This window comes from Gobio gobio, assembly GCF_949357685.1.
Source record: "Gobio gobio genome assembly, chromosome: 5".
Taxonomy (NCBI): Eukaryota; Metazoa; Chordata; class Actinopteri; order Cypriniformes; family Gobionidae; genus Gobio; species Gobio gobio.
Window position 1 is genome coordinate 1,114,802 of NC_137101.1, and position 17,099 is coordinate 1,131,900.

The window sequence follows — 17,099 nt, forward strand, 5'->3', positions numbered from 1 at the left end:
TATATATACATATATTTGAAGGACTTTTACACGGCACACCGGTTGGGAAACACTGAGCTATGGCATGAAATATCTGATATTCCGATTGTCAAACACATGCGAGTGGAAGTGTATTGTTGTTTAAACAGCTTTATAACGATGGCGTTAGTTGAGCTGTATGCGCGATGGCCGCCGCCGGGTTAGTTTGTGCCACATCGGATCTGCTGGATTTACAACCTCTATGTTTACAACACGTGAATTCATCCACTTCTCTCGAAATACTTAAAAGTAAGTGGCTGGTGAACTGGGAATAGAATGGAGTAAACATTGAAGTTACTTACACAATGTGTCTCTGATATGAATAAAACGTGTCGAATTATAATGGAAAGGATTATTATTAGCTCTTCCATAGACATCAGTGTGTATTTTACAAACTCTAAATGTATTGTTTTTTTAGTACTTATGTGAATTTATGTGTTTGAAACCTAAAATAAACAGTATGTGGTTGAAAACATTGAAAAGTTGTGATATATGACAGCTCTGAGCGCGCCTGTCTCTGGCTAAATTCAACATTTGATCATGTGATGCTCTTGATCATGCGCTCCAGGACCAGCCTAGTGTATCTGGCATGAAAATCGAGATATGAAATTTTGTCCATATCGTTCAGCCCTATTTGCTATACAGCGAAAATATCCTGCATTTGAGTGAAATTACAGAACCAGCAGAAAGCGGACTATCTGGAATGTTTATATGGCTGTCGGTGCATGGGACACTACATTAGGGATGCGCGGTATACCGGTACTGGAAAAATACCGGTATATATTTTGTTTCAAACGGTACGATATCATGATTTTGCTCATTTCGGTATATGCTGCTGTTCCGAAGTTCACCGCTAGGTGGCAGTGCGCTACCCAAAATGACGTGAAACCGGCAAATGTGGCAACAGAACAAGATGAATACAGCAGTTGAATCTCACTCAACACGCACAAAACTCATTAATAAAGACAGGAGTAGACGTGAAATTTGGAATTACTTTGCTTATAAACCTTGCCAAGCATCGGTCACTTAATTCCTGACTTGTAAGTAGGGCTGCTCGATTATGGAAAAAATCATAATCACGATTATTTTGGTCAATATTGAAATCACGATTATGTAACACGATTATTTCACATGACTTTTGGAATGTCTTGTATTTATTAAAAATACACCTTTCAACAATTCAATTGAAATTGTAACATTTGTTGTACTTTTTGAACTATTAAAATAAATAATATAACATATATTCGAATCAAAGTATAAAAGTATTCACGTAAAAATGATAACCACAAATAAATAAGATCAACAATATGGTTCGGCTATGCTTTTCATGTACGTCTAACATTAGTTTTCAGGTACAGAAATGTATCAAATGTAAAATAACATTGCATATTTGAGTGCATAAATTAAAGATTAATCCTATTAAACTTACAAAAGCTATTCAATCAAGAGCGGTGAGTGATGTCCTTGTCTTTTGTTGTTTGACATTAAACAGACAGCAGTAAAGGCTACTGCCCCTTTAAGACCTCGCGTCTTCTTTATCGACTGTATAAAGTTCACTTAAGGCATATACAGACTATGTCTGCTAAGATACTCATCAAGATGGACATGTTGACATACGTTTTGTGTGAATTTGTCCGTTTAAGAGCAAGACTTGAAAGAGAACTCAATATTTGCGCGCTGAGAGACGTGTGTGCGCTCTCGGATGAACGCACAGAGACACATTTTCTCACAACGCGCGCGGCTTCTCATTCTAAACCTAAACCCTAAAGCACTAAACCCGGGTGATGACGGTGAAAACGACTGGTCATATTCGAAAATATGGCAGCACTCGCAATCTCGCATGCATTGAACAAAGTTTACAAAGAGAGAATTATTTGAAAAATATGAAGGAAAAAAAGGACGTTTACACGGCTCCCCTGCTCTCGTCAGTTTTTGTTTCTTTATTAGATTATAGATCATCATAGGATCATAGTCACTGTTTAATTTTCAAGTGGTTAAACAAATTCGTGGTGTTCCGTTGCGTCACAGCCACTGCCATGTAGCAAATCTTAGCATGTTTCTGCTCGTCGTCTGATTCCTCGAAGCCAAACTGTTCCCAGACAACGGAGTTGGTTTTGCCTTTTTTTGCTCACCAAACGCTGCTGTAACTGCCCTCCTTCTGCCATCTTTACTCGCGCCGAGTTTTTAAATTCCAGCGGATGATATGCACACGAGTCACGACCTGAGAGAGATTTGTGGGTTCGGGAGGGGCGGATGTGCGCGTGCGCGTTTCATTCAGAACGCAAGGCAAAATAATCGTTTTTTCTCGATTGTACTATTTTGGTGATCGTTGGGAGGCAAAATCGAAATCGAAATCGAAATTCGATTAATTGCACAGCCCTACTTGTAAGACATTAAGAGATCGACAGGTGAGTGCATCAATCAAACGATCTAATTTAGACATTTATTTTCTTTTAGCACTGATTAACGCACATACATAAGATTGTATCGTTTTTAATATAAAGAAATCTCCAGCGTTCGTTTCAACCAGTGACGTTTAGACCTCATAATATTTGCACGCACACTATTGCACTATTTACATCCGCGAAAGACATAACCAACTGTGTTCATGTAACTACTCAGTAAAGATTGGCATTTTACATAATTTTGTGTGTATTTGACTGAGGAAAAACAAGTTAATTTGGAATGCGCGAGCTCTTTAGGCTTGTGTGTGTGTGTGTGTGTGTGTGTGTGTGTGTGTGTGTGTGTGTGTGTGTGTGTGTGTGTGTTTGTTGTTGGCATGAGCGCAAAGAAAACTCTTAAAGAGCTCTCATCCCATATGTATTACGAAATGCTATAAAATCACTTGCATGTTCAAATTGGCGAGGTTTAAAAAGACGTGGGCAGTGATTTCCGTCAGCTCTCCCGCAACGGAAGCGAAAGTGTTGAATCTGAGCGCGCAGATGCTTTTATAGTGCAGGTGCGATGTCTTTTGAAGCCAGAAGCAAATTGCTCATTTTGAGAGAATGGAGACGCACAGTATTGCTGAAATTACTTTCAAGAAAGTTTCCAAATGACTGATTGATGTGATCATCTTTGTTGATTAATTTAATAATAAACATTTGCGGTAATTTCCCGCTTCATAAACCCAAAACTTGCGAGAGTGAGTAAAATTATGCGCAATACCCGCATCAAAATTCAGACCCTGTATGGTATCGATTTAATATGGGTACTTCGGTATTAGATTGTGGTACCGTACCGAAGACAAAACTGTGGTATCGAGCCATCCCTACACTACACATGATGTTGGTTTTACCTACAAATAGGCAATAATAATAACCCGGTTCCACACCACCATGATTCCAGTTCACTCCGACAACAAAGCACTTGAATGCAACAAGCTCGTAATCACGCCTTCTAAAGTGGGAATTAGGAAATTTCCGATAGCACGTGAAGGCAGCATCAGATCACAGACATTCTCTGCAATTATTACAAATCACCAGAGGTGCCCAGATCATACTAATCCTGTGCGAATAGGGCTTTAGAGTGTGTTTGAGTGTGTGTGTGTGTACGTGAGTGTGTGTTAATGACATGAGGAGAGCAGAAAGTTCTGATGTTTGGGCCGGTTTACCTCTGGGCTGTGCAGGATGTCCCGGTCCACCACCTCCGCATCGATGGCCATCAGCATCCGCAGGTACACGTCCACACCGCTGGGGTTCAGCCCCACCAGAGCCAGGATGTCAAAGAAGAACTTGGGCCATAAAGTCAGATACTCCATCACAAAGGTCAGGGCCAAGACCTGCGCCGCCTTGTTCCTGATGAAGGGCTTCTCTGGATGCACGTTCATCAACTGGACGGACACATGTCATCAGATATCATACACACACACACACACACACACACGTGAACATCAATCAAAGGCCAACGCCACTGACCTGAGCCTGCAACCACTTCATCAGGGTCTCCCGGATCAGCTGCTGTTGGGCTGCGGAGAGCGACCCGTGCCTGAAACACACACACACACACACACACAGCGTTTATTCACCTGCAAAAACTGGATGAGAAACACACTGCAAACCGTGGACACACACACCCCACTTTAATTGTCAGAGTTTAATTTGACTCAGTGATACCCCTGTGTGTGTGTGTGTGTGTGTGTGTGTGTGTGTGTGTGTGTGTGTGTGTGTGTGTGTGTGTGAGTGTGTGTTTATGTGAGTGAGTTTACGTGAGTGAGTGTGTTTACGTGAGTGTATGTGTCTGTGAGTGTGTTTATGTGAGTGTGTTTACATGAGTGTTTCTGTGAGTGTGTGTCTGAGTGTGTCTGAGTGTGTTTACGTGAGCGAGTGTGTTTATGTGAGTGTGTGTGTGTGTGTCTGTGAGTGTGTTTATGTGAGTGTGTTTACATGAGTGTGTTTCTGTGAGTGTGTGTCTGAGTGTGTTTACGTGAGGGAGTTTACGTGAGCGAGTGTGTTTATGTGAGTGTGTGTGTCTGTGAGTGTGTTTATGTGAGTGTGTGTGTCTGTGAGTGTGTTTATGTGAGTGTGAGTGTGTGTGTCTGTGAGTGTGTTTATGTGAGTGTGAGTGTGTGTTTCTGTGAGTGTGTTTGTGTGTGTCTGTGAGTGTGTTTACGTGAGCGTGTGTGTTTCTGTGAGTGTGTTTGTGTGTGTCTGAGTGTGTCTACATGAGTGTGTGTTTCTGTGAGTGTGTTTGTGTGTGTCTGAGTGTGTCTACATGAGTGTGTGTTTCTGTGAGTGTGTTTGTGTGTGTCTGAGTGTGTCTACATGAGTGTGTGTTTCTGTGAGTGTGTTTGTGTGTGTCTGAGTGTGTCTACATGAGTGTGTGTTTCTGTGAGTGTGTTTGTGTGTGTCTGAGTGTGTCTACATGAGTGTGTGTTTCTGTGAGTGTGTTTGTGTGTGTCTACATGAGTGTGTGTTTCTGTAAGTGTGTTTACATTTGTGTGTGTGTGTGTGTGTTTACGCGAGTGTGTGTGGCCATGGTCTCACACACACACACACACACACACACACACCTTTAATTGTCAGAGTTCAGTCAGTGATACCTGAATTTGATCTGGTGCTCCAAGACTTGAAAGCAGAAGAACTTCACATGATCGTCACTGACAAAAGAACACATTCAATATTAGTGGAGAATAATGGCATATTATAGCAGGCTTTGTTGTAACACACACACACACACACACACACACACACACACACACACACACACACACACACACACCCTCACCTGTACACCCCTTTAGCCAGGGCTTCAGCGCACACCTCCCATCCATCCAGAGACTCTTTCAACTGCTCAAAATATACCAGCGCCTGAACACACACAGAAAACAGGAGATTTACTCGATGCACGCTATGCTAAATATGTACACAAATAGTGTGTGTGTACATCAATAAATGAAAGAGGACCTATTCTACTTTTTTATTGCAATATAATATATATATATAACTATGTTTTCAGTGTTGTATAAAGTTTTGTATGTATTAACTAAGAATGAGGCGTTTCTATCTACACACACCGCGGGACAATTACAGTGAGCCGCCATTTTGTGCCGCCATGTTTCTACGGTGGCCCTAAACGGACAAACTTTTCTACAGAGCGCTAACTACTCTCTGCTGTCTCAGACAACCACATCTTTGTCCTGTGTGGGCCACCGTAGCTTCTCGATGTGCTCTGAAAGGGAGGGATGAGCGGTCACAATTCACAACATAGATGCCGCTAAAACTTACACACTGCACCTTTAATTCAGCGCTGCAGCATATTTAGAATTATTTTGAGAATTAGGCATATCTGAATTTAAAAGAGCGGCCTACACACATACATTGGAGTAAATTGATAAAAATGGTCTCATTTTACAGAAAACACTCGAAATTTTTACACAGTGGTGGAATATTGCATATATTATATTGTATTTATTCACAATTTTATGATAAACATAGCTAAAAAGTCATATTTTGATTTAATTTTTTTAATTTGAAAATCTATAATTTTTAATCTTTTTGGTCTATATCCCTTCAAAAAGATTCCACTAGTTGTCATTAAACAAATAATTTTCTTGATATCTCGTTCCCAAAAAAAGTTATTGAGATTAATCTGTGCAAACTATCTAATAACTGCCGCTGGGAAACGGAAAAGAAGGCTCCGCCTCCTCAACTTTGTAAAGGGAGATCTCGGGCTCTGATTGGTCTAGAAGCATGATCGACGTGTCTATAGAGAGCTGAGATACTTCACTTTTTTTGACTTATGACGCAATACGTGATGATGTCATCAAAAATCGCGGCTAACAAAGACGATCAAAACTTAGGATAATAAGAGTATTCGTCTGCGTCGCATGTTTTGATCTGGACATCGGTGACGTATCACAGTGTGGTTTGGCCATGCTCGCTCACACACATGTGAAAATAGTCTCATTTTGAAGAAAACAACCTAAGGAACGAGCTGATATAGCGTTTGAGGCTAGTAGCTCCACAACGAGTTAGTGATCCGAACAGGAATATGACTCATGTGTTTGCTTGTTCAAAGGAGTCATTTCCATCTTCGTGATTCTTTTGATAATAACGTAACTGTAAAGTGTTGGATCGGTGAAATAAACAGTCATATTCTTGAGGGTGAGAGCTTTCATTTGATATATGACTTGTCTATTTTTGGTGAGATTGTGTGATATAAATATGAAATTTGATATTATTCATATGATTTTCTCAAGGGAGGGGTCATTAATCAAACTGCTGAAATTTGGCGATTCAAACTGCTGAATCGACTCACTGATTCATAACGCTTCAAAGCTTCATGATGCCGTGTTTTGAAATCGTCATCACTATATAAGTCGTTATTTAGGGTTTTTTTGCGCACAGAAACTATTCTCGTCTTCATAAAGTTATTGTAGAGCCGCTGTAGTGAGATGGACTTTGTAACGACGTCTTTAGTGTCTTTTAAGGGTCTTGAGAGTGTAAAGTTGAGCCAATGGAGGCCTTTCAGAGCATCAGATTTACACTAAAATATCTTCATTTGTGTCTGAAGATGAACGGAGGTCTGACGGGTGTCCAACCACATGAGGGTAAGTAATGACAGAATTTACATCTTTAAGTACCTAGTAGATATTACAGTAATCAAACATCACCAGGGTTTTTCCTACATTGAAAATTTTTTGGCGGCCGCCAAAACAAATTGTCCCGCCAAAGCCTTATTTGATGAGTTATTGTGATTTATGAATATAGTAGATGTAGAACAATCAGAGCTCCTCACACACTCGGTCTTCAAAATAAGCATTCTTAGCTTTCTAATATTTCACATATTACGTTAATCAAAATCAAAAGGTGGGAAGATTGAATCCATGTTGCACGTGGCGCATTCAGACGATGTTTTCCTTTCATTACCGCTGGGTGTGAATTGCGCTCAAAAAACATTGACTGATTCTCTGACCAGCTGACATAAACCATACTTTCAATAAACGGGAAACAAATCCTGTCCGGTTATGAAGTGTTGACAAATCTTTTGCGATGTTCTAACAGACGGGATTCGCACACAACGCGTCTGCTAATGTCCGATTCACGAGTCAATGACTCCTTTGAACAGAATCATTTTAACGAACAACTGATCTGTCCAACACTGAACTCACGAATCAGTTAATTAATTTACTCTGAACACTTGAAATGAGAACTACACTTTAGCAAGAGTGGATGTAAGAGTTAGTTTTAATAATCCACAGTCTTTCAGCTTATGTTCACAATGTGTAGTAAAATAAACAGCCTATAAATAATTTAGTTTAGACTGGAGTGAGGTGAACCCAGAACAAAGTTGTTATTAGCTAGCTGATCATTTTATGAAATTGTATATGGCAGAAAATAAGGCTATTTGTTAATTATTTTAATACTACTTTTTAATATTGATATGATTATATACCAAAACAATTATCAGTAAATAGTGTAAAAATGAGGAACAAAAACAAACATCAAGGTATCAAAATAAGATAAGCAAAAGATACAAACTTTCTTTGAATTTATTTAAAATTTATTGTCAGTATTGCGCTTGCAGATCACATGGGTAGGGGACTTTTTTACTGTGTGTGTGTGTGTGTGTGTGTGTGTGTGTGTGTGTGTGTGTGTGTGTGTGTGTGTGTGTGTGTGTGTGTGTGTGTGTGTGTGTGTGTGTGTGTGTGTGTGTGTGTGTGTGTGTGTGTGTGTGTGTGTGTGTGTGTGTGTGTGTGTGTGTGTGTGTATGACCACACCACCGAAGACCATTTTTGACCCAGGAAAAACCCTGATCACAGACAATTGCAGACAGCATAATGTCAATAACACTTCTATAAATGACTAACAGGTTCTTTACAGTTATTCAGGGTTGCCACTCTTTTTCAGCAACCATTTTCCAGTACATTTTCAATTTTACTACGGTGGGAATAAAAGACAAGGATCATGCCAAATATTGCTTAAAAGCCGTCCAGTTTATTGCCATTACTTAACAATCCAGCATTTTTCAATATGACTATGGAAGCTTGTTTACACCACACAATAGAAAGAAAAGGTAATTGTGACTTTTTATCTCGCTATTCTGACTTTCTCGCAATTGCGAGTTTACATATTTGTGATATAAACGCGAAAATTGTCGCAATTCTTTTTTTCCCCCTCAGAATTGGACTTTATAACTTGCAATTGCAGATCTCACAATTCTGAGAAAAGAAGTGCAAGATATAAACTCGCAACTGCGCAAAAAAGTCAATTGTGGAGAAAAGACTTGCGAGTTTATATCACGCAATTCTGACTATATCTTGCAATCCTGACAACTGTGACTTTATATCAAAATGAAGTGATTAGGTAGCAGCTTACGAGTTAACATTCACTGAGCAGTTATAGCATTAGCATTAGCTAACGGTTGAGAGTGTTAACACAAGACTAAACATCATTATTCAAAAATACTACTCACACACATCAAACTCAGCGTTTCTGAACATGTGCTTTCTGCAACTAGCGCTAATTGTTTGGGCCAGCGATAAACTCGGCTAAAGAAATAACTTTTTTTAAATCATTTTCCCAGACGACAACAAGATTTTCCAGGACATTTTACATTTTCTCTAATTTTCCATGTGTTTTCCAGGACTGGAAAATTTGTCATCAATTTTCCAGGACGAGTGGGAACCCTGTTATTGATGTAAACTAGGGCTGAGCGATATGGACAAAAATTAATATCTCGATTTTCATACCAGATATCTCGATATCGATACAATACGATATGACTACGTGTTCAGTGAAAACCAGAATCTGAATTAAAATGTGTTTGATTTAAGCCTACATTTCAAAAATTTGTGTCAGAAAATGTATTGTTTTTAAGCCTTTCGCAGGTACGATCACAGGTGTAATCAGTCTAGGCTGGTCCTGGAGCGCATGATCAAGAGCATCACATGATCAAATGTTGAATTTAGCCAGAGACAGGCGCGCTCAGAGCTGTCATATATCACAACTTTTCAATGTTTTCAACCACATACTGTTTATTTTAGGTTTCAAACACATAAGTACTAAAAAAACAATACATTTAGAGTTTGTAAAATACACACCGATGTCTATGGAAGAGCTAATAATAATCCTTTCCATTATAATTCGACATGTTTTATTCATATCAGATACACATTGTGTAAGTAACTTCAATGTTTACTCTATTCTATTCCCAGTTCACCAGCCACTTTTAAGTATTTCGAGAGAAGTGGATGAATTCACGTGTTGTAAACATAGAGGTTGTAAATCCAGCAGATCCGATGCGGCACAAACTAACCCGGCGGCGGCCATCGCGCATACAGCTCAACTAACGCCATCGTTATAAAGCTGTTTAAACAACAATACACTTCCACTCGCATGTGTTTGACAATCGGAATATCAGATATTTCATGCCATAGCTAACACATTTGTGAATATTCTGAATAAAAAAGGAAAAAATGACATAAAAGCAGATCATCATTCATTCAGCGCGGTTGCTGCTGCGGTGCGTCACCATGGAAACGCCGCCCCCTCTCTCACAATATAGTTCCCGCGCCCCTGGTAGTGCGCGCGCGCTGGCTTTAGCGGTGCATTCAAGGGCACTCGTAAAACTGATGTTTGTTGTGACGGCCAGAGTTGTATGCAGGGGAAATCTATATCGTCTATATCGTTGATTTTTCCGATAGTAATATCTTGAAAGTTCATATCTAGATATAGATACGATAACGATATATCGTTCAGCCCTAATGTAAACCAGGGCTCAACATAAAAAAAAATTCCCACTGGCCAGTAGATCAGAGTTTTGCTGGCCCCTTCTATATTTTTATTGGCCCTGAAAGAAATATAAGGAAAACTTTTCCATTAAGCTGTATGTATTGTATACATCAGGATTAATCAATACAGCAAATGGAGTACATGAATTAAGAGCTAGAGCGCCCCTGGAGACATGCAAAAATAACCAAATTGTCATTGTAACTATACATTTTTTATTGCAGTATATATATATAAATATTTTTGTCCAACCAACAGTCGTATTCAATTATATGCAAGTTATTGTTATATATGACAAAGAAAAGTAAATATATAATATCATATAAAAATAAATATAAAAATGTATAGTTATTGTTATATATGACAAAGAAAAGTAAATATATAATATCATATAAAAATAAATATAAAAATGTATATAAACTATTTAAAAACTGTAGCAAAAAAAAAATGATATATATATAAAACAAAAGATGAACATTTAACAAAGATACACATTATACAAGATATTTTGGCTTAATTTAGCCGTAGTCACATGACATAGGTGTTTTGAATCACACTTCGGATCGTTCAACTCGAAACATCTGCGCTTCGGATCGCGCAAAACTTCGGAACTACAGTTTTGCGTCAGCCATCCCTGACGTGCACATGAAACCGAAAGTATAATTTACTCGTCTCGGTCTGTTTCGGAGCTCGCGCGCTGCCTTTGGAATGACACCCAAATTCACTCATGACACAAGTCAAGCACTCGCACTTTGGATCTATCATTTATGAGCAAAGTTACGGTGATATATTAGCTAGCTAGTTGAGTAACTTACCTTCGACGTGCTACATCAGTGAGGTACTGAGAGCCAACGTCTAAGCCATTCTTCTTGAGAAGAGCGACCGTTATCTTGTAGGCAGTAAAGGGGAGCTCACTCTTCACGATATGGTAAGCAGTGTTTATTAGCCTCGTAGTTATTTGCCATTTTAATACGTAATAAAAAAATTGAAGTAACATTGACACTCTTCGCGCCACTGGGTATGACATTTGTTTTGCCTTTGCGGAATCACTGGCCCGACATACTCTTTTACTGGCCCCGGGCTAGGGCTGTACGATTAATCAAAAAATAACCGAAACCGACATTCAGAACCTCTAACCGACGTATTTTTCCCATGTCGGTTATTTCGGTTTTCACGTGACTCCGCCCCATCAGTCACATCAAGTGCAGTTTGCAGGCACACAGAGATGCAGGAGCGGTTATCTGTGTTTATAGATGCCCAGAATCACTATAGTAACTGCATGTTTTACACTGTTTATACAGGTCAGTTAATTGCCGTTCTTATAGCCTACGCGCTGACACACACACACACACACACACACACACACACACACAGAGAGAGAGACGGCGCGCGCAAGCCCCGAAGCCGCTTTCAGTTTCGTGCTCGTAAAGTTTGTCAAGTAAATGCGTTTAAACACGACAACGCGCGCGCCCTGAAGGCAGACCTATTTCACCTGCGTCCTCGCAAAGCTTTGTCATTTGTATGTGGTTTAAGCCCTGTCAGTTTGAACATTAAAGCGAGTTTCGACCATCAGATGTGTATTATGTTGAGCTAATGCCTGATTTATTGTGACAAACGACCACTCAGACAGAAGCTCGCACATCACGCGAAGATCGCGCGCAGAGATAGCAGCGCAAAAACGCAGGATCAACACTATCCTGTGACTAAAGTAAAGTCACTAAAGTAGCTTAGAAACTCAACCGTTATAGGCTTATATTTTAATACCTTTGAAGTAAGTACAAACCACAGCTTCATAATGAATAGAGACGGTTTGAGTAATTCACACACACAATCACTCTCTCATTAATGCATTCAGATAAATGTTAATTTATCTGTATCTGATGACAAACAAACAACAAACAAACAGAACAACAAACAGAAATCTGCTACATAGACAATAACTGCTGAAAGTCAACCGTTTCCTTCAAGTATTTTAAAATCACAAAAAAATGCACTTTCATTAGAAAAAAAAAATCCACCTTTAATAGTAGAAAATATTTACAGTACAAACCTTATCAGTGAACTTACTCAAAAACCTTATGAGGGCAAAAAAAAAGAAGCAAAATAATCGTTCACTATAGTTCAATTAATCAAGGTTTTTATTTTTGGTCAAATCGTTACAGCCCTACCCCGGGCCATTGCGTATGTCGAGCCCTGGTAAACATCCCAAAAGTACCGAAAAAGGTACCGGTACCGAATTTCAGGTTAAAATGGTAGTGTTGATGAGGTGTGGTTCTGCGCTCACCCTCTGCCTGTAACAGGCATCAGCGTTGGGGTTCAGTCCCATGAGGGCCTGCTCGTCCATGATGGCAGATAGCGCCGACTCGCAGGCCATATGTGGGTTAGCTGCTGTCCTTGATCAGTGTATTCCCAATCTCCACACAGGACACACACATCTGAGAGAGACACACACACACACGTGAGTCAGGCGGAAATAAAGGAGTGTACAGGTGAACAATGACGGATGTAATGTTGAAACATACAATACAACACTCACTGTTTATCAAGCACTTGAACATTTCGAGATCATTAAAGGCACAGTGTGTAATTATTCAACTCAAAGGCGTGTCTTGACTCGAGTGGGCGGAGCTTGTGTGTGTGTGTGTGTGTGTGTGTGTGTAACGCAGCGCTGTTCGATCATATCACACACATGTGAGTGTGTTAAAGTGACGTTATTCTGTCCATCATTGATCCAAACAGTGTCTAATAAATCACATCAGATTAGGGATGCGCGGTATACCGGTACTGGGAAAATACCGGTATATATTTTATTTCAAACGGTACGATATCATGATTTTTCTAATTTCGGTATATGCTGCTGTTCCGAAGTTCACCGCTAGGTGGCAGCGCGCTACCCAAACTGACGTGAAACCGGCAAATGTGGCAACAGAACAAGATGAATACAGCAGTTGAATCTCACTCAACACGCACAAAACTCATTAATAAAGAGAGTAGACGTGAAATTTGGAATTACTTTGCTTATAAAACTGCTGAAGAACCATCAAACCTTGCCAAGCATCTGCCACTTAATTCCTGACTTGTAAGAGATCGACAGGTGAGTGCATCATTCAAACGATCTAATTTAGACATTATTTTCTTTCAACACTGATTAACGCACATACATAATATCGTATCGTTTAAATATAAAGAAATCTCCAGTGTTCGTTTCAACCAGTGACATTTAAACCTCATAATATTTGCACGCATACTATTGCACTATTTACATCCGCGAAAGACAGACCCAACTGTGTTTATGTGACTGCTCACTAAAGATTGACATTTTTGACATAATTGTGTGTGTATTTGACTAAGGAAAAACAACTTAATTTGGAATGCGCGAGCTCTTTAGGCTTGTGTGTTTGTTGTTGGTATGAGCGCAAAGAAAACTCATCCCATATGTATTACGAAATGCTATAAAATGGCTCGCATGTTCAAATTGGCGAGGTTTAAAAAGACGTGGGCAGTGATTTCCGTCAGCTCTCCCGCAACGGAAGCGAAAGTGTTGAATCTGAGCGCGCAGATGCTTTTATAGTGCAGGTGCGATGTCTTTTGAAGCCAGAAGCAAATTGCTAATTTTGAGTGAATGGAGACGCACAGTAATGCTGAAATTACTTACAAGAAAGTTTCCAAATGACTGATTGATGTGATAATCTTTGTTGATTCATTTAATAATAAACATTTGCGGTAATTTCCCGCTTCATAAACCCAAAACTTGCGAGAGTGAGTAAAATTATGCGCAATACCCGCATCAAAGTTCAGACCCTGTATGGTATCGATTTAATATGGGTACTTCGGTATTAGATTGTGGTACCGTACCGAAGACAAAACTGTGGTATCGAGCCATCCCTACATCAGATATTAAAACGGCGCTAGTGTTGCCATGGTTACTACGCAATAAAACGCGGGGATGATGTCACTGATAGGCGACGCACACACACATGGGCCGTGTCCTCGTTAAAATCTATGATTTCTATTAGGGCTGGGTAAAAAAAAAAATATCGTTTCTCACTTTAACAAAACAATATCGATTCTTAAATCCCAAGAATCGATTAGTCTATTTTTTTTTTACGAAATTCAAAAACATTTTGGCGCTGTGAAATAGTTACTAGAAATATTGACTCTAGAGAGGAGCATTTTGCCAATTATATGCACCACATTACATAGGATATTCATTGTCAATGTTCTTCAATATTTAATAAATCTGGCAAGTTTTTATGACAGCCACCCTTTAAATGTTTATATTAAAAAAAAAACGAATTGGAGTAGAACTATGATTATGTAATTGTAAAGTTAATATTATAACTATTATTATATATATAAAAAAACATAATTTAGTTTCATTTAAATGTTTGTATACAAATCAGTTAATTTTTACCTTCAATATTAGTAGGCTAATGTAGTATAAACTGACTACCACAGTTTACAATATTAGTTTTCCTTGAGAAAATGTTCCATGTTTTATACCTGATACATATCCAAAATAATCCATATTGAATCGAAAGCTTGTGAATCGAAATCGAATCGAATTGTGAAATTTGTGTCAATACCCAGCCCTAATTTCTATGATTTATCATTTGTGACAAGGTCAACACAATATATAACACTGACCCAAAAATATTACATATTGCGCCTTTAATGATCAAACGAAATCCATGTTGTTCAAAGTGGATTTCGGTGTGTGAGTTTACTAAAGCAGAGTTTAAAAACTTACAAAAGAAAATCTGTATACATTTATTTTTCTATGTTATAATAATCTGTATACATTTATTTTTCAATGTGATGTTATAATAACGTTTCATTATATGATCACCAGTCATACAATCACATGAATGTTTTGTTGACAAAATATAGATAATAGTGAATTAAAATAAAGGAGCGTAAACAGTTATGCAATTACTAAAAAATTATAAATAAAATGACCTCATCAGAAAAACAACAACAGTGACCAAACACACACACACACACTTCACGCTGAATCAGCACTTTCTCCTTCATTCCCTCTTTCATTGTGTGTTTTAACAATAGTACCCAAATATAATATAGTATAGTTTTAGGACGTGTTACCGATGTATTTTGATATGTACACCATATGTTTGGAGTGTAAATGCTGTCCATCACCTGACAGAACCCAAATAACTACATTTTCTGATGCAACCCGGGCTCAATAGTGAGTTTAATCAAAGCCAAATGATCCGATTTTCACCATACGATAACATTTACCTCAGATATTATTCTTTATTGTTGTTATTTTTCTTGTATCATCAAAAGAACACTTTCTGCGCGCTCGCGCTGCTGCTAACCGACAAGCGTGTCACGCGCGTGCCGAATCTCAGCGAACGTGGCGTGACAAGACTGAGAAAACACGCCGAAATAACGACAAACCGCCGTTAAACAGCCGAACTGACGCGCGTGGGTGGCGTTAAACCGCCCGCGTGCGTAGTTTAACGCGTTATCGGCTTAATTGGCGGATAAGATTGTTGTGAATGTGATGATGACAGACGGCTCGCGCACCAGCACCATCCGCGCGCGCTGTCCTGTCAGACAAAAGACCCGCGCGTAACTTTCCTCTGAATGAATAAAACACGCCGCGACAGTGTAAATGTACGGATTTGGTTGAGGTTACCGCGCCTTACCGTGAACTTTACCGCTCCATCATCATCCGCCCCGCTCAAGTGACTCAGTGCGCATGCAACAGATTCAACAGCGGCGTGTCGGGCCGAGCGGATGTGCCGGGCACGAGGACAGGAAGAACTTCAGCACGTAAACGTGCGCGCGCACGCACGCTTTACGTGTGTAAATCAAATGGGGACGTATCATTTTTTTTAATTTTTTTTTATTAAATGCATAAAGGAACAATAACAACAATTTTCATCATTGTCATACCACAATAAAGGAATAATACACCAAGGTACTTCAGTCAAGATTAATCTTCAAGTCCTTAAACACAGCCATTGTTCTCGTAGCTTTTACGTTTTTAGAAAACTCAATGGATTCAAAATACATTTTCACCTCAAGTTAAAACCTGAAAAAACTAGGTTTACAGTTAGAAAATTTACATTTATGAATGTGATATTTGGCTAACAGAAAAATAAGATTTATAAAATAAATATAATTTTTCTCTTTACCTTCATGAAAACCAAAAATTACATTTTTATAAGTAAATTCAAAATTTGGATTAACATAACCTTTGATAAAGTCACACACATCACACCAAAATGTCACTGTGTGAGAGCAATTCCAAAATAAATGTAAAGTACAGAGGAAAGAACAGAGGGTATTAATGTCAGTTTTAAGTCTTTTGAGATAGCACGTATCTGGATAAAACCTATGAATTAACTTAAAGTTAATTTCTCTCATTTTGCTGGTTATCAAATATTTGTGAGGCAATGTCCAAACTTTTTTCCAGGGAATATTATTTACAAAACCATTCCAGTAAAGAAATGACATAAGGCACAGAAACAATCTCCTCCTGAAACAAGACTCTAATTTTCTTATTGTTCTTTGATTTAGATGTAGAAAGGCACTGTTTACCAACAAATGTTTTGCACAGATCCACCGAGTGATAAGAGGATGAAGAAGAAAATCCTTTATAAAGCATAAGAACTCCTTGTGGCACTGCATCAGCAACAATTGCAAACTCTTTTGGAGTAACAGGAATCCCATGCTTTTACTAAGAACTCAGAATAATTACAGATTGAACCATTTTGATTAAAAAGTTGAGATACAAAAATAATACCATTTTTAAACCAACTATCAAAGAAAAGAGATTTATGTTTATACAGTAGGTTCTTATTATTCCAAATTATATATGAG

The 17,099-nt window shown here is 38.7% G+C and overlaps 1 protein-coding gene across 2 annotated transcripts in view; it reads right to left on the reverse strand.

Moving 5' to 3' along the window:
• xpot (exportin, tRNA (nuclear export receptor for tRNAs)) overlaps positions 1-16,023 on the reverse strand; it is a 42,862-nt gene extending 26,839 nt beyond the window's left edge. The window contains exons 1-6 of one of the 2 annotated variants that reach the window (XM_079817686.1): positions 15,920-16,023; positions 12,532-12,682; positions 5,242-5,324; positions 5,057-5,113; positions 3,933-4,002; positions 3,629-3,847 (exon numbers count right to left, since the gene is read on the reverse strand). In XM_079817686.1, coding sequence (XP_079673812.1) covers positions 3,629-3,847; positions 3,933-4,002; positions 5,057-5,113; positions 5,242-5,324; positions 12,532-12,621 — 519 coding nt within the window. In that variant the 5' untranslated portion in view covers positions 12,622-12,682; positions 15,920-16,023. Of the gene's footprint in view, positions 1-3,628; positions 3,848-3,932; positions 4,003-5,026; positions 5,114-5,241; positions 5,325-12,531; positions 12,683-15,919 lie in introns of those variants that run through there. The other variant, XM_079817687.1, reaches the window with a different exon arrangement.
• Positions 16,024-17,099: the final 1,076 nt, after the last annotated feature.